The sequence below is a fragment of the Sylvia atricapilla genome, chromosome 1 (assembly GCF_009819655.1).
Source record: "Sylvia atricapilla isolate bSylAtr1 chromosome 1, bSylAtr1.pri, whole genome shotgun sequence".
Classification (NCBI taxonomy): Eukaryota; Metazoa; Chordata; class Aves; order Passeriformes; family Sylviidae; genus Sylvia; species Sylvia atricapilla.
Genome location: NC_089140.1, coordinates 150,511,354 through 150,531,456, shown reverse-complemented (window position 1 = coordinate 150,531,456; position 20,103 = coordinate 150,511,354). Strand labels below are relative to the sequence as shown.

Here is a 20,103-nt window from a genome sequence, read left to right as displayed (position 1 = left end):
CTGTTCCATCACCCAGCTCACTGCTCAAAATACACATGGAGAGATCAGAGCTGGGTGGGCACCACGCAGATTGTTCTTTGGTTATGGCAACTGTCCACTGGGAGTGTTTAATGGTGAAAGAGAGTAGGTTTAGATTAGGTATTAGAAGGAAATTCTTTACAGGGAGGGAGCTGAGGCCCTGGCACAGGGTACCCAGAGAAGCTGTGGCTGCCCCATCCCAGGTATTGTCCAAGGCCAGGTTGGATGAGGCTTTGAGCAACCTGGTCCAGTGGAAGGTGTCCCTGCCCATGGCAAGGGGCTGGAACTAGAGGACTTTTAGGGCCCTTCCAACAAACTATTCCGTGATTCTATGATTCTTCTAAGTAAGTAATAAATAAAATCCCTGCACCTCCTATCAATTTCTTTGACCATGCAACCATGAGAGCATAACTGGCATCCACTGCCTGCTAACTTCTATAAAGAGTTGAAGCTTGGTTTGATATGACTTCTTGCCAGCTGCATAGTGGCTGTCATTCTGGTTTTCACCATCACATACTTTCAATGGCTTTTTTTTCCACTGTTTTTACAGGAAATGGGGGAAAAAAACCCCAAAAAACCTGGTGGTGGGTTTGCAATTTTCTTATTCTTTTCTCCACCTGTTTAGTAAACAGGCACAGTTAAGGGTCCTCCAGTCTGCCAGGAGGGCCATGAATGGCTCTGATGCTGTTCCAGGCATCACAGGAGGAAAATTGCAGGATCCTAGAAGGTCATTTTGTCCAGCTCCCTCCTGAGAGTAGGGTCACCTGGAGCAGGTTTCTTAGGCACGTGATCAGTCAGGGCTTGAATATCCTCAAGGAGTGCTGATGTTTGATGGCTCTCACCACAGAAACAAAACAAAACCACAAAATAAGCAAAAAAGCCACTCCAACCCAAAAACAAGGAGATTGATTTTTTTTTTCATTTTTTTAAATGAAATTTCTCTTATTTCAATCCCTCTTGTCTCTTGTCCTGCCATTGATCACCACCAGGAAGAGTCTGGCTTCATCGTGTTTGCTTCTTTCCATCAGATATTGAGACACCTTAATACCACCACATCCTTCTCTTCTCCAGGGTGAAGAGCCCCAGCTCCCATCCCTTAACCATCTTTATGGTCCCTCCATGGATTCTCTCCAATACGTCCATGTCTCTCCTCCTTTTCCATTTTTTTCCAGTATTGTCTGAAAAGAGATGTTCCAGCTCACGTCTTTCTCAGGCAATCTCAACTTTAAATATAAATAAATTGTCTGAAATGCTGTTGTGGTTTATTTCCAGCTGGCAAATAAGTTCCACACAGCCACTCCCTCACCATCCCCAGCAGGTTGGTGGAAAATGAAGTGGATGAGTAAAAGTGAAAAAGCTCGTGGGTTGAGATAAAAACAATTTAACGATTGAGACATAGTATAATAATAATAATAATAATACCTATTTCTTCCATGCTGAAATCTCACCTTTCATTCCCACCACTAATGCTGCTCACCCAAGTGTGTCTCTAAATGGAGATTGATGGGTGTAGAGCCCTTAAATAATTTTGCCTGCGTGGTTTTACTTGCCAATATCTTTCCCAGTCCGAGAGATATGGACTAACTCTTCCCTTGAGATTCTACATCCTACTGTTCTAGTCATGGCATGATTTGCTTCTATGGGATCTATAAAGCAAGAAATACTTGATTTTATTAAAATACAAATTCACGCCCCTTGTAGTCTGGCTTGGATATGGTTATTATTTTATTTGTATTTCAGGTGATGAGGATAAAGCTGTGATAAAATTTTTTTTTCTTCTTTCTTTTTCTTTTTTCTGTGTCTAGTACATTAGGAAATGCTTGTTCCAATTTGTACAAACTGCCTTCACAGTAAATTGGACAAGTTTCCCTGAGGAGCAGTAGACAAAAGACTTGGGAAGTGCCATGGGGATGGGGAGGGAAATGCTTTTATTGCCAATCAAATTAAAGGCATTTAGATCTGCTCTTAAATTTCCCAGTAAATATATTACTGTGGGGTATGAATTTGGCTCCAGAGCTGTGTGAATAAGGGATATTTCAATAGCTTGGTAGGATGGGGTGGGAGGTGGCTGTTGCTAAAAAGGTTGGTTGAACTACAACAAAATATTCCGTTCTCAATTCTTTCTATTTTTCCTCCCTTACAAAGAGAAAAAAGCTTTAAAATGGAAACATGTCCTGAAAATAATAAATCAACATCAAACACTTGGAGTGCTCTAAAAGCCCTCCTTCTCTCCCCCTTTCACACCACTCTGTTGGAGAAAAAATAGATGCATTCACTGTTTGCCAAAACAACACTTGCCCAGTTGTAATCAAGGCATTTTACAACAGGGTGTAGACTTTCACTCCACATTTGTTGTCTGTGGCCCTGGGGAAGTCATTGCAAGAAATGTTTCCACTTGCTTGTCTCTAAAGAGAGAGGATGGGTCAGGAAAAATCTCTGTACAGTGAATGTTTTCAAGCTGTTCGGTTGTGCCAAATCCCTGCAGTGCTCTTAAACTGTGGGAGATAGAGAAAATAATTCCTTATCTCCGCCCAAAGACTTTCTTGTAACTGTCTTCCCAGTGCCCATATTTCCCCAGGTAAGAGTTTTGCTGGATCTCTGCCTCATTTTGTGATGGAGGTTGTGTTGGTAGTTCTGAGCTCACCTGAGACCTGAGAGAGCTCAGGTTTGTTTCCAAGTCCATCACAGACTTCCCAACTGAATCTTCAACTGATTTTTGTAAGTTTTAATGCTTATGATCAAGAATTTCCACCAAGGCACCACAGAATCACAGAATGGTTTGGGTTGGAAAAGACCTTAAAGATCTTCTTGTTTCAGCCCCCTGCCATGGGCAGGGACACCTTCCACTATCCCAGGTTGCTCCAAGCTGGCCTTGAACATTTCCAGGGATGGGAGAGCCGCAACTTCTCTGGAAAACCTGCTCTAGGGCCTCATCACTCTGTGAATACAGAATTTTTTTCCAAATACCTAATCTAAACTTACTCTCCTTCAGTTCAAAACCATTACTCTTTGTCCTATCTCCCCATGCCCTGCTAAAAACCCCCTCTTCACCTCTCTTGCAGCCCCTCATGAGCTACTGGGAGTTGCTCTGAGGTCTCCTGGGAGAAAGTAAAACTGTAGGGTGCATTTCCATGGAACTCATGGTTTATGCAGTTTTCCATGGCTGACACAATGGATCGTTTTGCTGTTGAGTGCCTTGGTTGCCAAGTTTGCTCCTTGGTTCCTCTTGCTTGGTCCATTTTCTGTCTCCTTGAAGCCCACTCCCACACACACCCTCACCCTCTCCCTGGCTGCTTCTTGGCTTCCCTAAGTTTGGGCTGAAGGCTGTTTCCCTAAAATGAAGGATTTCTGGCCTGGGGGCACCTGCAGCCTCGGATGCCAATTATGTGTGTACGTGGTACACTGAGGCTGGCTGGGGGAAGCTGCACTCTGGATTTTCTCCACTTTTAATGGATTTAGCTCCCAACCACTGCTCTCTCAAGGCGGCTGCACTTTCATCTCTTTCATGTGTCTGGCTCAATTAAGGGAGGGAGGTGAGTGATTTATTTTGGTCCTGGAGTTTTGCTGTCTGGTGAGTCTCAGCACTGATTTTTGTTTTTTTTTTCCCTTGGTTTTGAAACTCTGAAAAAAAAAAAAAAAAAAAAAAAAAAAAAGAATGAAGTACAACAGGTGCCTGAGGCCATCAGACTGTTCCCTGTACAGCAAAGAACTGGGATTTTCTAGTGCTTTGCTTTCCCTGGAGGAAAAACCATAGGAGTAGTTGCAAGTGTCAGCATCAGTGCATCCCAAAAGAGACTTTAGCCCTTTCCTGAGATATCTATTAATTATGACATCATGTGACATTTGGTCATGTGCCACAGCAAGTGGAGGCCATTGCCAGCTGTTCACCTGTCAGAGGGAAAATTGCTGGTCCAGAACATGAGAAATTTGAATATCCAAGCCCAGAATGAAGCATCACAGCTCGTGGCATCCAGCCTAACACCCCAACATCTTTCTCAGTACAAGAAAGACATGAACCTCTTGGAGCAGGACCAGTGGAGGCCATGAAAATGATCAGAGAGATGAACCAGCTCTGCTGTGAAGAAAGGCTCCATCAGCTGGAGTTGTTCAGCCTGGAGAAGGGAAGGCTCTGGGGATTCCTCAATGTGGCCTTTCAATACTTACATTTGAAAGATAAGGACAGACTTTTTATCAGCACCTGTAGTGATAGGACAATGGTTTTAAATTTAAAAAAAAATAGTAGATAGAGAGTAGTTATAATGAAGAATTTTATTTTACGGTAAGGTGAGTAAAACACTGGAGCAGGATGCCCCATCATTAGAAACATTTCAGGCCAAGGAGATTGGACTAGATGACCTGCCAACCCGAACCATTCTGATTCTGCCAGCACACCGAAAGTGTTGCTATTCTTGTTGGATTGTAACCCTTTTTTGTGGTAGAAACACCAGTTTGGGGTGTTTTTTCCACAGCCTTGGTGTAAGAAAGTGGCAGCTGAGTTTGGTCCTGTATAGTTTCCCAGCTGATGCAGCATCTTTGTCTTCCTTTGCTGCCACCATCTCCATGCCTTTGAGCTGAACTATTTTGATACCAGAGCCCTGGGACACTGTTGAAATGCTGCAGAATTTATCTGGGTGAGGAATTTCTGTGGATAAGGAGGTGGGAAGGAGGAAGAAGTTGTCTTTGTCTGACTGCTGCATTAGTTTCATTCTGCTGCTACCTCAGGCCTTGCCTATTTTTTTTTTTTTTTTTTTCAAACCAGCAAGGCAAAATAACTCTGGCTCAAATATTTCTACTGGAGGCCCAGGAGCTTATAGCAGCAAACTGTCTCTTTTGAGAGCTCATCAGGACTGCAGTGTGATGGATAGGCTCCACCAGCTGTGTACTGGTAATGCTCCAGAAGACAGCATCACCTTTTTTTGATTGAGTGCTTAAGTCTTTACCTTCCAGCTCAGGATCTCAAAGCACTTTGTGAGCAGTGTGGAATTAAAAGTTGCCCTTTATGAGTGGAGAAGATGAGACACAGGGAGGTCAAATGATTTGCTTGCCCTCAAAATCATTTGTAGTCCAGAACACCTGGATTTTAGTGCTTTTAATTTTTTTGCAGGTGGCCATCTTGAAGTTTGGAGATTGCCCTGTGTCTTTTATTTGCCTCTTTGCCTCCTCAATCCTCTTAGGCTTCTGGGGTTTACCTGACTTTTAACAGGGCTGTGCCTTTCTTTTTCTCTGTTTTTTTAGGTCTGAAGTGTAATCCCGCATCCATCACTATCCAGAAAATGTCTTATGGATCCATTGATGGGAGTGGATTTGGGAGCAGGAACCCATTTGGAGGCCCTTCGAGACAAGGCTATCAACCTCTGGGTGAAGTATTGATCCCTTGCTGTAATTTATTCCACCTGACTCCCTGAGGACTGAAGTTTGACTTGCTCAGGTTCACTGTGGCTGCTGTATAAATATCACACCCTCCCCAGGGGTCATTTCCAATGCTGATTTTCAAAGGTGAAACCCAGCCTTTTTCAGTTTGATTTGTGTGATTGAGGCCTGACATCTTACCATGCTCAGAATCTGAGGCTGCAACATGGGAGAGCACCACTAACGAGGGTTTTGGAGGAATTTTGGGGGACCAGGAGAAATGCAGAATATTTTCTAAAGTGGCTTGTATCTTTTCTCATCTCCCCATCACCTTTACAAGACGCTTATCTCAATGGTTGTTCTAAGGCTGGCAGATGGAGGGGGTAGATGGGAAGGTGTACAAAATGCAGTGGGCTGTGCTTTCCCAGAGGACAGCTTTGCTGTGGAAGCTGCTTGAATCTTGGAAACATGCTTGGATGTGGCAAACAGGATCAAAAACTCACTCAGGAAGTGCTGAAACCATAAACAGTGGCTGGCAGATGGCCATGGATTCTTTCTTTGTCTCATTTTTTTTAGGCATAGGCCAGACCAGCTGTAGGGCTGATCTAGGTTTATCTAGTCTGGCATTGAGCAAGTCATTTTATCTGGAGCATATCCTTCATTTTGTTCCTGGATCTGGCTTGCTCTTGTAACATGGCAAAAGGCTCCCTTTTCCTTTTTTCACCAGGGAAGAGCATCACTCCTCTCTCCATTTGCCTTTGATTTTGACTGGGCTGTTCACTAACACAGCCTGATTTGGTGTTTTGAGGGTTGCAAATGTTCTTTGGGAAGCATTTTTTTGTTTTGTTTTGCAAATAGTGGTTCTCTCTGGATGGAAATATATATATGTGTGTGTGTAAAATAAAAGTTTCTCCTGGGTTTCTATCTTCTTACAAATTTGGGTTTAATTTTGACTATTTTTTTTTCTTTGTACAGGAAGAAGGTATTGAAGTAAGTATGAGTTGTATGTTTAGTTGTAAATAGTGATTTTTAGGCTATTCTGCAAGGCAAAATTAAAGGCATAAAAGCAAGGAAGAATGGGATACTTGGGCACAATCAAAGAACCATAAGAAAAGAGACTTGAAATGTGGACTAGACAAACAATGAATCTCAGTGCATTGTAGCTTAGATTTAAAAAAAATGAGTATTTATTGTGCTGTATGAAAGAACCTCTCTTTTTAATGCAAATTCAGAGAATAACTCAAGCCACTTGAAATCTCTAAATATTTGAGGAGGTCCCTTTTTGTGCCCAGCTTGCCCACAGTTTGGCAGTTGGACCTGTGATGCTGAAGCCACCCTTAGTGGATGGCAAAGAGGAGCTGGTGTGGAAAATTCAGGTTTTTTGGAACTGCCACGATGTGTTGGCTGCCCAGCAGAGCCTGTTGATGCTCTGGATTATGGCTTACACTTGAGTGCTGGTTTCCTCTCCAGGCTTGCACACATCCTGTCCATTGTGGCATTGCCATGGACACATCTCCAAGGTTCTCCAGCGTGGATTTTCCCAGCCAGCCAAATTTGGTTGGTCCCTTAGCTAAGCATCCCTGTGGAAAAGATTGTAAGGGGAGAGACTTGTTTGCATTGGCCAAGGCACCTTGGAGAAGTTTCTTTTCTGTGTGTGTCAGTCAGAGGTGGGTTCATTCATCCTGAAGAAAAGAAGGTTTAGGGGAGACCTTTTCATCGTGTTCCAGCATTTAAAGGGTGGCTACAAATGAGACGAGGACTCTCTTTCCACGTGGAAAAGATGTGGGACATTGGGTGCAAGTTACTCCTGGGGAGATTGTCAGAGACTCAGACACGAGGAAAAGAGGTTTTGCAATGAGAACAATCAGCCTTTAGAATAATCTTCCAGGAGAAGTGGTGGATTCCTGAATGTTGGTCAGTTTTAAAGTTCATCTGGATGGAGTGCTGGGCCATCTTGTCCAGACTGTGCTTTTGCCAAGAAAGGATCATATGATCCTTGAGGTTCCTTCCCAACTTGGCTTTCTGTGATTCTGTTCTATGTTCCTGTGAACCTTTGTCCCTTTGCCACAGAAGACGGACACACTGGATGCCTTTTGTCATATTATCCCCAAATATTTCCATTAATTAAGTGCCAGGACAGGGTAATGCAACACTAATTATCTGCCTCCTGCTTCTGGACAATGGGTGACTGGTTTGCTAAGAAAAATTGCCTTTTGTATTAGATCATGGTGTGGCTGGAACAAAGGAGCGTGGCCTCCCTGCCAGCATTTGTGTCTCTGCTCTCAGCAAGGACAGACCTTGCTGAATGTTCTACGTGTGCTTTAAACCTCTCCCTCTCTTTGTAGGTAATAAATAAATAAAACCAGGTATCCCTGTGATACAGTTTGACAGGTGGCCAGAGTGTTATGAACCACCTGTAAATGTATCAATCTCTGAAGGTCCAGCCCTTGCAGATTGGTTTAAAATAATCTTGGTGAGACTGCTCTTCAGGGGTGTATTGTAAAGCAAAAGGTTTAATAAATGAAAAATAACAAATGTTATAGAAAACAAAAGAAAAGCCACCCACAGGTGTCCAAGAAAACCTCTGACACCCTGCTAGAAACACTCCCCAAAGCCTCTTACTTCCCTTGTGCTTTTTCGCAAATACAGAATGTTTTAGGAGGGACAATTTGGTTTTCTGCCTATAGGGAGAGGTACAGGACTTGAAGAACAGTGAAAAGGTTCAATAGATGCTTCTCTTGGCACTGAGCCCATCACTGTCAGAAGGGTATAGAAGTTGCTGGGTTCTTTTCCTTATAAGAAATGCAAGGGGTGAGTCTTAAACTTTTCCCTACATGGAAGACACGTGCTGGATGTCAGAAATGCATTCCTACATCCCTGCAGGTAAATGTCCAACAGTGGTCCAGTGGTAATACTCAATATCCAACATAAAACCCTGAGATACAGCAGCAATAAAAGTGATGGGGGTAAAACTGCTTCATCTGTAATACAGAGAGCAAAGAAAAGAGGGCTTAGGTTTGGTTTTGTTTAATGAAGGGTGATACTGCCAGGGGGGTGCTTATACATCTGTTTGTCTTGGCTCTGTTTCTTCCATGCTCCATCCAAATGTGCTGCCAGGATGGGAAAGTTTAATTACTTGAAGGTGATCTCCTTGGCCCTGGGCTGATGTGATGATGGATGGGCTCAGAGCCCATCCTCAGGCCACGTGCAGGTTAATGTTGCTGACCAGCCTAATTAGAGAGATCCAGAGACGCCATCTGCAGAGTTTGGGGAGGATCCTAAGGCAGTGTTTTCCGCAATTTGGTTTGCCCTGGACAGCTTGGTGTTGGAAAACAAGTTAAACCTCTGGTTTTGATGGTGGATATCCAGGATTTCTTGAGGAAAACAAAAATAGTGGTGTTTTTTTTTTGTTTTTTTTTTTTTTTTTTTTTTTTTGTTATTATAATTTTTTAATATTGGCAAGTTTTAGGAGGAAAGACAGAGAGAGAAGCTCAGCAGAACTCATGTTCTGTGGCCTTAACCAAGGAGCACCCTGAAGTGTGTCACAATCAGTATCACCAGGGTTATCTGGAGCAGAACACTGTGGGGGTTTGGTTGTCCCACAGCCCTGAGGGACAGCCAGGATTGGCAGGAGGAGACATAAGCCATGTCCCTGCCTTGCAGCTGGGAGTTACCACCTCCTCCAGCAACATCTGCTTTTCATATCCTCATTCTATCCCCAAAATCACTGTAAACCCTTGAGTTCCCCTGTTTCCTTGTGGGAGCTTCTCTGGCCTTCATCTGGGCATTGGTGTTGCATGGACAAATTAGAAAGCAGGTAGTAGAAAATTATTGTTTTGTTTTTGAGGGTTTTTGTGGTTTTGGGGTTTTTTTGTTGTTACTGTTGGTTTTGGTGGGGTTTTTTGGTTTTTTTTGGTGTGTGGTTTTTTTTTTTTTTTTTTTTTGGTTTGAACCTGAGAAATGGAAAAGGTGGGCTTCAAAAATACTATTTTTTAAATAAGGTGACATGTCTAAGATAAACAGAGAGCAAACACTGTACAGCAGTAGGAATTAGACCCTGGATTCTTATGCAACCTGCACTCTCTACCATGTTCAACCTACCTTCCCCAAACCATCTTTTTTTGGGGAAAATGAACAAAACCTGCTTTACACAAGGAGGCATATAGGTCAGGGAATTTAAATAGCTTTGATTAAAATGCCACAAGACAGGAAATTTTTAACACTGCTTTTATTAACCTTACTGTAACCTGGACGTTAAATGCCAGCTCTGAAAAGGTGAGGTTAATTTCATATTCCAGCAGTGCATGGCTTCCAGGTGAGCTCAAGGGACTGCTGGGTCAGTGTTTAATTTGGCTGTGACTTCATTTAGACCATTTTCCCCTCAGTTTCTCCTGAAGATTTTGTGTGGGACTCTGGCCAGGGCTTTACTCAAGATATATCACACCTGAGTCTTTCTCCTGGTTGGATAAGGTTGGTTATCTTGTCACGGAACAAAATGAGATCGGTCCCTGTAAGTTGTCCTTGGCAGTGTTCTCTGGGTATAAATCACCTAATTATTATCATTTCAATACTTAGCAATTGTTAAATGTTTTTTTTCTAACTTTTTTTTTTCTTTCTGGAATCTGGTCTGTAATTTTCTATGTCCTCCCATCTCTACCACTCACCTGCCTCTGTGCTGCACCAACCACCTTTTGGGAGGAAAGTCATGTGCCATTGCTGGCAGCGCTGTCACTGACCTGTCATGGAATTGTTTAGGTGGGAAAAACCCTCCGAGATCCTCAAGTCCAACCATTAACCCAGCACTTCCAGATCCACCATTAAACCGTGTCCCCAAATGCCACATCTCCACGTCTTGTAAATCCCTTCCTGCAGGGATGGAGACTCACTTCCCTGGGCAGCCTGTTCCAGGGCTTGAAAACCCTCTCAGGGAAGATTTTTTCCCCGAATATCTGATAAGAAACTCCTCCTTACACATGAACCGTCCTTCCGTCCTCTCCAATCCTATCTTCCTCTTTTTCTAGCAGTTCAGGAAAGTGATTTGTCTTTACAAACACACCATGGAGTTCATGGTTGCCTCCAAGTTTGGCAAAGTCACAGAGCTCATGTGCTCCGTGGGAGGGAGATGTTCAGGTGGTTGTGACCCTTTTGGTGGGATGGGGCTGGCAGAAGCTCTGGATTTTTGGATAAAACTCACTCAAAAGCTCATGTACAAACCAGCACCATGGCCTGACCACCACGTGGCCTCACTGCAGCCCCGGGTCTGGTGTCCACTGCCAGCTCCTCATCTCGATACTGCAAAGTGCTGAAGCCCAGAACAAACTCCTGAGTACACAAGGAGTCCCCCTGAGGTTAATTAAAACTGGGAAGGTGGTTAATCCTTCTACTGTGTCGGGGCCTGAGCACTGCTTGGGTTTTGCATTGGCTTCTTATGTTATTTCCAGTATTATTAATTCCAGAACTTGTAATGCTTTGCTGAAGGGAATTTGAAACCCGTGGTCATTGCAGTGAATGGCGTTGTCCAGAGGGGCTGGTGGGAGGTCCAGGTCTGGTTGTGAAAACTGTTCCTCAATGGCACAGTGAGGAACACTGTCCACAATCATGAATTTAAATGTCCTCAAGAAAGAGTGCGAGAAAGAGTAAAAAAAGTGAAAGAAATCAAAAATGAAATTGTCGAATTTTGGGGGAGGGGGGGGTGGGGGGGTGGATTTGAAGCCACTATGCAATATTAAGAGTGTATATAAATAATAATATTTTATATTATAATAAATTTTATATTATAAATAATATAAGAGGCTGAAGTCTCAAACAGAAGGGCTGGACCAGATCACATTCAGTAATTTGAACAAACTGTGATTTTGGGATGGAGTCCTGTCTGCTGTGGGATTACAGAATCATTAAGGTTGAAAAAGGCCTTCAAGATCGTTAAGTCCAAGCTTCAAAGAAGGAAGAACTGAAGATGTGACTTCCTGTAGCACCTTTTCTCTGTCCTGCTTAGAGGGGTTCACAAATATTGCTTCAAGATTACCTCCTGGACTTGTCTCTAATTTAGAAAGCTCTAGACAGTAATGTGGCTTGTCAAATGTTGTGTAAAATATTTTTGAGAGTCTTAATGATTAACTTTGGCTTCTATGTCTTGAGTCCCATCATATTTTCTTGAGTTTATGGTCTCACCATATTTTCTTGAATTTATGGTCCCACACAAGTCGAGGAGTTGGGTGTCATGTTTAGTAAGTCATTAGCAAAGTGCAAGTTAAAATCTAAGTGAAAACAATACAAAAAATCATAATAAGATGATTTTTCTCACTAGACAACCCCCAAAATGTTTTTGTGGCATCTACAGAATTATTCCACACTGTTTCTCTGCTATTGTGCAAAACTTCCAAAAGTTATATATATATTTCCTTAGTCCATCTCTACTAGATTTAGATGATCTTCTCTGCCTTGCATCCAGTTCTTGGAGATCTTAGCAATGATTTAATGAATTAATAAGACTAAACTTAAGAAAACATATTAAAGAATAATGAACAACATGTTTTATAGCAAAAGGAATTGCCAAGAGGATTAACTTTCATACACAAATTGACTTTGAAACTGTTTGTTTTGAAAACCTCTGCCCTATCCCTTCTGGCATTTTTAACATTATTATAAACGTTTTTCTATAATTTCAGTATTTCAGGAATTTAAAGTGGTTATTCATTTATTTATATAACTAGAAAAACCAGAACACACCATTGGAATAAATAAGTATTTTAATGAAAATATGTGAGGGTGAGCTGACAACTTCTTAGTAGGAAAAAAAAAGCAACAAAACCAACAAACCAGTCCAAAAACCTCTTGGGTAAAAACAAACTTTTTTTCTCTTTACCAATTTCATTTGCTAGTCTTGGTTATCCAAAGCAATTTTAATGCAAACATGTAAAACTCATGCTGGCGGTCCCAGTCTTTGACAGAAAATCAGAAATCAAAGACACTCACCTTTCCTTAGGCATTTCAGCTGGAAATACATTTAAATATCAGAACAGCTCAGAACAGCTTGCTTCATTTTCCACTCAATTACAGTGGAATTAGAAGTAGTTTAGGAAGATCTCTGCCTGTAGCCGGCTCATTGTTGGGTAGAGGTGCCTTGGTAGGGAAAGCAAAACAGAATTAATGTTGCTGGTGGGAACTGTACAGTGGAAAGTGTCCCTGCCCATTGTAGAGATTTGGAACCAGATGTTTTTTAAGGTCGTTTCCAACCCAGGCCTGTGTTGGAAGTAATTCTGTAATTCCATGAATGTGTTTGTGGTTCCTTTACTTTCCCAATGTGTGCCCAGATCTGGCTGCCCTTCTGGGATGTCTTTCCACATAGGGTATGTTTTCCTAAAGGAGCAGAGACTGCCCTGTGATTCAGTTTCAGCTCCTGAAATGAATTTCGATTAACTATTTTTCTTTTCCTTCTGCCTGCTTTTTCAAAAGCTTTTCTTTGTTTTGGAGACAGAGGAAAGAAAAGTTTTATTAACAAAATAAAATTCAGCTACTGCCTCATCTGAACTTTGTACCAGCTCTCGTTTAAGCTGCTCAGACCTGGGCAAGACATCAGTGATTTTAAACTGAAAGAGGAAAAGTTTAGATGGAATGTGAGGAAGAAATTCTTCCCTCTGAGGGTGGTGAGACCCTTGTCCAGGTCTGAACAGCTTAAACAGGTAGCCCATAGAAGCTGTGGATGTCCCACCCCTGGAAGTATTTAAGGCCAGAGTGGACAGGGTTTGGAGCAACCTGGTCCAGTGGAAGGTGTCCCTGTCCATGGCAGGGAGTGGAACTGGATGATTTTAATGTCCCTTCCAACCCAAACCACTCAATATTTCTGTGATTCTCTGGTCAATGCTTCTAAGATTCTTTAATTCTGTGGATTGAATCCAGTCGTGGTTTTTGGATCCTCCTCAGTTTCTCGAGAGCACTTCTCTGGTTAGGACAGCAGAGAATTCTCCAACAAGCTGTAAGGGAGTCCTTGCCTCAGTTATGAAATTCCTGCAAGTGCTGCAAGGCTTCCTCAACATTTTCTACACCACTGGGCTTCCACCCTATGCTTTGCATCCTTTTCTTGCCATCCTGGCAATATCCAATGCTTGGATAGGATCTGAAGCCTGTTTCTCTTGATCTGTGCCTGCAAAAAAGCCCACCTGAAACAAGATACAGCTGAAACTGAGCAGTAGGATTGCTGCATGACCTTGTACGAACATCTGTCCGTGTTTGCTGGGTGGGGATCCATGGGAAATAGGATGAGGTTGGAGCAACCCTTCTGCAGCTGTTTGCTTTTCCATCAGAGCTGTCTGTGCACATCCCAGTGCTCCCCAGCATCCTGCTGTGCCAGGCAGATGTGCTGCCAGGATGGTTTCATGAGGAAATCAGGGGTAGGGCAGATCAGAGCTTATTCCAGGTCTGCTGGAATATTTCCAGTGTCTGGGGTGGTGGCTGCATCCCAGTTTGGTTCATCGAGCTGTCGCCCCAGGGAGGAAGCAGAATCAGCATCCAGACAGGCTAAATACTCCAGCCAGCATTTTTCTTGAGGTTCTGCAACTCCTTTCCTGCAGTATGAGTGTAAGAACCCCCAAACTTCAGTGGAAAAGGTGGTGTCCAGGAACAGACTGTCATTCCAGCATAGGTTTGTCCACTCCATGTTGTATTTCCTTCTTGGGAAGGTGCTGACACTTTTTTATTGCTCTTATGGATGCTAAAAGGTCTTATTTTTTCCTATTGCTTTTTTTTTTTTTTTTATTATGTGCTCATCAGGAAACCAAATGAGGCTGAAATTTGATTCAGCCTGGTCTGTCCTAGTTTGGATATCCATGTACAGTGAAGCTCTGTCTCCTCCACCATTGCTGTAGTAACCCCAGTAAATTTGGGAGTGGACATTCCTGAGCATTGGAAGAAGAGCTGCAATAGTTTCTGGCAGGAATTTGCTTTGTCCCAAGCATTCCTCAGGTGTGAGTCAGGCACTGGCACAGCTCAGGTTCTTAGCCCAGGTGAGACTCTGCTACCTCACCCTGATCTTTGGCTGCAAACCAAACTCGATATCAACTGAATTCCTCCAGAATTATTTTCTTGGGTTTTGCTGCTGCAGAATTTCCACTTGAGGTTTTGGCTGTGAAAGGGAACTAATCCAAAAATTCTAAAACCTGGGATAAAGTTTAGGAAGGAAAAATGTCTCTGTTGCCTGTGCTGTTGTGGTAGGGACAATGGGTGCTGCAGGACATGCTGAATGAGATGGAACTTGGCAAGTTTGAGATGTTATTATACTATTATGAGATGTTTGAGATGTTAAAATACTATTTGTATTAAAAATATTAATATTTAAAGTAATAATAGATAAACTAGCAAAATCTCTGAGCATGAATGCAACTTGTAGCCTACCAAGTCTCTGATTTTTGGAGAGCACATCCATGTCTTGGTCACCTCTGTCACTACTCCATAGTGCAGCCAGGTGAAAATCTTTTCTTCCCTATTTTCTTGGATCCTTCCCCTCCTATACTTAGTATTATCCAATTAATTAAACTCTCAAGGATGTAAAATTTCTTAATTGATTAGAAAGAAAATAATTTAGCATCCTCTGTGTCTGAGTGAATTTTCCTTTTTCTCTTTGAAAATGCAAGTGGAGTTTTATGGCATTGCCTTCTGCCAGGAAAATGGGGATGGAGATTTATAGAGATACTGAAAAAGCACATATTTTGATTTGGGACAAATTTGGAAGGGAACTTTTACAGGGATGTTTTTTTAAAGGGCAAAATTTAGTGGCCTTTCCCTTCACTTTTTTGGGAGAAAATGATTTCTTTTGAGAAAAGTGGAAAAAAAATCTGTTTATTTAATAAGCAAAGTATTCACAAGCATAAAAAACTGAGTAATGTTAAACAATAAAACCTTTTGCTGTTTTGAAAAGATGATAAATTCAGAAAGTCTCTTTGTGGATTGAAGAGAGAGAGAGTGTTCTTTTTGTGGGTGTGTCCTTGGCTTTCTCTCAGTCTCTCCAGGGCTCAGGTCTGGTGTCCCGGCTGCAGAGCAGCTTGGGGCCCTCTCAGATGATGCCTTAAGTTCTAGATTTCATATTTTTCAGATTCTGTACTAGTTTTCCAGATTTACTATGCAACTCTGAACTTCATATAAAGTGTTAGCAAGTTCTCCTCACAGTGTGGTTAGACATAACAATCCCTTTCCAGCCCCAGAACCAAGGACACCATTGCAGCTTCAGGCCCAAAAAGTATCAACAACAGCAAATTGAAGAAAGCAGTCCGGGAGGATGGAACTTCATAACCTGAAGCTGTAAGTGGACAATTTTATTTGGATAATATGTAAATGGACCAAAACTTATAAAAGTGTGAAAACTCGTGACCCATAGTCCATCTTGGGTGTAGCCTCAGCCAGGCTCTTGTACTGCCCAAGGTGTATCCTCTGAAGGCCTTTTAATAAATATTTGCCTTATTCTTAAACTCTGTCTAGCCTCTGTTCCTCTCTAGGCATCACAGACCATATTCCTGGTGTTCCTGGACCAAATAATAGCTGAACAGTTCTAAAAAACTTTTGGCTTCAGCTAACTTTAAAAAAAAAAAAAATCTAACTAAAAACCAAAGGAGAGTTCTCTGCTGCTGCCCGTGCTGCAGACAGCACAGTCTGTGAGGAGGAAAGTGTGGGAGCAAGTTGCAGTTTCTGGAGACAAACTCTGGGCTTCTTTTTCCCCTCCTTTGCTCTCAGAACCAGTCTTAAAGGTGTAGAACTTAATATCCAGCATAAACAGAACAGACAACTGGAGATACAAGCATCATAAAGTCACCCTAGGACAACACAGTTGTGGATTTCTGTTCTGCAGCCCTACTCTGAGGATGTCTTTATTTGCAGAACATACACAAATCTCACTCTGTACCAAACAGAGGGGTAGGCACAGCTGACCCAGATATGTATGACACAAACAGCATTTGAGTGAAGAGGAAAAAAAAATAAAAAGAAATAAAGCTTTTTTATCCATGCTGTCAGTCCAGAAATATTATTTCTGAATATCTCTTCTTCCAGGTGACGTTGGCTTAGAGACTGACACTGGCAGGCAGAAGTGGACAGGGATTAAAGATCAACAGTGGGGAAGGGCCTGACAGATGTAAGCAGGTAGATTGGGGATTAGGGTGAATTAGTGTGGATGGAAAGCATTTAGGAGCGAGGAAGGATTTTAAATTGGATGTTAGGATGTGTGCATTACAGATCTTCCCTGAATTCCTCTGTTATACTCGGATATTAACGGTTGGGATTTATGAGCATGTTCAGTGGCTGTTGGTGTGGCTGAAGGTGGTGCTGCTGCTGCAGGTGGTTGTGATGGGGTGGAAGAAGCAGCTTAAACAGGTTCTGAGATGTACAAGTGCTTGTGTAGGTGTTTCTAAAACCAATTTCCCATTATTTCCTAGTCCCAAGCTGCTAGGGGTACGTTTTGGGGGTATCTCTGTTTTTCTCACCCTTGTTTTCTGGCTGCTGAGGGCTGCAAAGGGATGATGATGCTATTATTTTTTCCTATATGAACACATTCTAAGTACATTTAAAAAAATCTTTAATTCCTTCTAAAGCCAATAGTTTTAGTGGAAATCAAGCTTGAATTGGTAGGCAGTTGATTCTTGGGAGATACAGTACCAGGTTTAAAATAATCCAAATAGGCTTTTTACATCTTATGTCCTATTTTCAGAATCTCTTTAAGGTGAAGAGACCTCACAGATCTCCAGGTACCTGATGATGCAGCTGTGGGTGTGGGACTGAGTAATTCAAGGACCCCTTTCTGCTCTGGAAGGTTTTTGAGGATTTCTTGAAATTTCAATCAATGTGGTTTTTTTGGTTTTGTTTTTGTTTTTTACAGCCAGTCAAACCTGAATGTTCTAAATTCCCTTGATTTCCCAGAATGTGCTGAAGTGGAATCTTTCCCATTGATACTTCTGTGTGTTTGGCCATTCCTTGATTTGAAATCTTCAGCCAGAGATTTGGGAGTGGATTTTCAGAGAGACAAAGAATACATGTGAATGCATAGAGCATTATTGGGTTAGGTGGGGAATTTAATTTAATTTTATTTTTCTCTAAATGCTTTTCTCAGTCCTTAGTGGAGAGAAGAATGAAGAACTGGTCACAGCCATGCTGCATAAAATACAAAGTTCTCTATTCCTTCTCCTCTCCTAATAGAGATACAGAAATGGAAACAAGGATACAGCTGGAAAAGCAGAGAGACAAAGTTATGTAAAGAAGTTTTTTTTAAGTCATAAATGCATCAAAGATTTTTAAAGTCATAAATCCATCCTTTGGAGCTGGGAATAGCACTTGACTTGAACTTGGCATGTAAAACAGGTCTGTTGTGTATGAAGCTGTGTAGAAGCAAGACCACTGGGAACCATCCCATTATGCCCTTAAAAAGAGGTTTTGAAAGGAAAAAAACTGTCCTGTGAGTCTGGAGATTTCAGACCTCTTGTACTTTTCCACCTATTTGGAGGCAATCAAAGTGAATGAGCTGAGCAAAATAAGATTTCTATATCACTTTCTCCCACTCATTGCTCCAAGTTAGTTTTGTTATTTTTGTTATTATTTTCAATTCTGCAATATGGTGTAAAGCAGAGGTTTAGAAAGACGGTTTGCTGTAAAATACAGTTTGCAAAAAACATTGGTTTATGACAAAATGCAGCCAAAAAACACCTTTATTGCAATCCTGTAATAGTAATTTTTATTTAGATTTATTTCAGGTACTGCAGGGGTTAAGCAGGTGGGGAACAAGGAGATTTCTGCTGCTTTTTCTGAAGTGCTTTACCAGCCAGGCTGGAACCAGATGGCTGGGACTGAACAATACACGGATAATTCCAAGCCAGGATCCAACAACAATAAAATCACTAAAATTATACAGGATGTGCATACCTGGGGGGAATGGATGTGCAGTGTGTGTGTGTGTGTTTTTTGAAATGTAATTTGGAGGTTTCAGTCATATTGTCATTTCATACCTCTCCTTTTATAGTCTTACTGCTCAACCAAAGTGCTATTGATTTGTACTTTTAAATTTTGGATCTGTTAACACAGTTTCAGTATTTTTCAGTGATTGTTCAAATTTTTTGTTGTTGTTCTCCATGGAGTTTTCACATTTATTGCTTGTCAGTGAAGAAGAAACGAGGCCATATTTACATCCTGACAGGGAGAAAAAGTTCATGTTTATGTACCATAAGAAAATAGCCACTTTTGAGAGATTCCTTTTGAGAGATTGAAATTCCTGGAGATCAGAGAGGTTGGGCCACTTTGTGTTTGGGGAATACCTGGTTCCCTCTGCCCCCACAAGATGAGGGATGTTAATTGACTTGTTAGGGTGTTTTATATCAGTGCTTCTTTTTCTCTCCATATGCTCAGATTTGACTTGGTAAGAATCCAGGGTATTTTATTTATTTTATTTTTATTTTTTAATTTAATTTAATTATTTTATTTTATTTTATTTTAATGATGTCTAGCTGGTGGGAGGAGAGTTGCTTGTCTTGCTGCTGTTCTTCAACTCTTTTGTTTCTGGTTGAACATCCTGTCCTTTTTGGTTCATGCCCCCCTCTCTTTTTCTTTTTTTTTTTTTTTTTTTTTTTTTTTTTTTTTTTTTTTTTTTTTTTTCCTTTTCTTAATTTCTATTCTACTTCTTCTAAGCATGTCTGAGACATTCTCAGAGCTGAGAGAGAGGGGGTGAGGAGAAGGCCAGCATTTCAGCCTCACCCTAGACAGTGGCAGTGCCTGTCTGAATTAGAATTAGAACTAGAATTAGAATTAGAACTAGAATTAGAATAGAATTAGAATTAGAATTAGAATTAGAATAGAATAGAATTAGAATTAGAATTAGAATTAGAATTAGAATTAGAATTAGAATTAGAATTAGAATTAGAATTAGAATTACTCCTGGTAGCATCTCTCCTCCTTGGCATTTGCACTGGGGGGCTGTGAGTCAGGCAGAAAGGGTTCCCTGTCCACAGCTGGGGGCTTTCACTGCTGGGACATGGTGGGAATTCCTCTTCCTGGCTGAAAATCAAAAGCCAGCCTTGCTTTAAGGGAGAAATGTTGGGTATTCTGCTTGATTTTCTGTCCCTCTCTTTCTTATTTCTAAAATTCCCACCCCCTCCATATCCAATGGTTTAGACACAACAGGGATTCAGCTTTATTCCACCTGCCATATTTTCCTTTCCGTCTTTCCCCCAGTTGTTTTCATCCTCCATCTCTCAGTCCCTCTCTTGCTCCTGCTGCTTTCCTTGACCAGGTTTCCCAAGTAAGGCAATGACATCGTTCATTATTTTGGTTTTTGTGCTGTATAAATACTTTCCCTAGTTTGGCACTATTTATGTCCATGTCCTGGCCAGTGCAGACTGAGGAATGGCTTCATGCTCAAACCCAACCCTTGCCCTGAAATCCTCTGGAGCTCCAGCTCTGATCTGCAGCTGCTTGGAAGGATGGGCACAGCTCCCAAACACCTTCCTGGGCATTCTGTTTCAATGCTTGACAACCATTTTGGTGAAGAAATTTTTTTTTACCAAAATTAAATCTAACCTTTCCCTGTCTTGTCTCTTGTTCCCTGGGAGCAGAGCCCAAACCCCACCTGGTTCCACCTTCCTGTCAGGGATTTGTAGAGAGTGAGAAGGTTCCCCCTGAGCCTCCTTTTCTCCAGCCTAAACATCCCTCCTGTTCCTATAGGACACAAAAGATAGATGAAAGACTCCAAATATTTCAGATGGAAAAGAG

At 41.7% G+C, this 20,103-nt stretch overlaps 1 protein-coding gene across 2 annotated transcripts in view; it reads left to right on the top strand.

Moving 5' to 3' along the window:
- Positions 1-5,206: 5,206 nt before the first annotated feature.
- Positions 5,207-20,103, top strand: part of TSNARE1 (t-SNARE domain containing 1) — a 356,889-nt gene continuing 341,992 nt past the window's right edge. Inside the window, exon 1 of one of the 2 annotated variants that reach the window (XM_066336834.1) lies at positions 5,207-5,376. In XM_066336834.1, coding sequence (XP_066192931.1) covers positions 5,292-5,376 — 85 coding nt within the window. In that variant the 5' untranslated portion in view covers positions 5,207-5,291. The remainder of the gene's footprint in view (positions 5,377-20,103) is intronic. The other variant, XM_066336823.1, reaches the window with a different exon arrangement.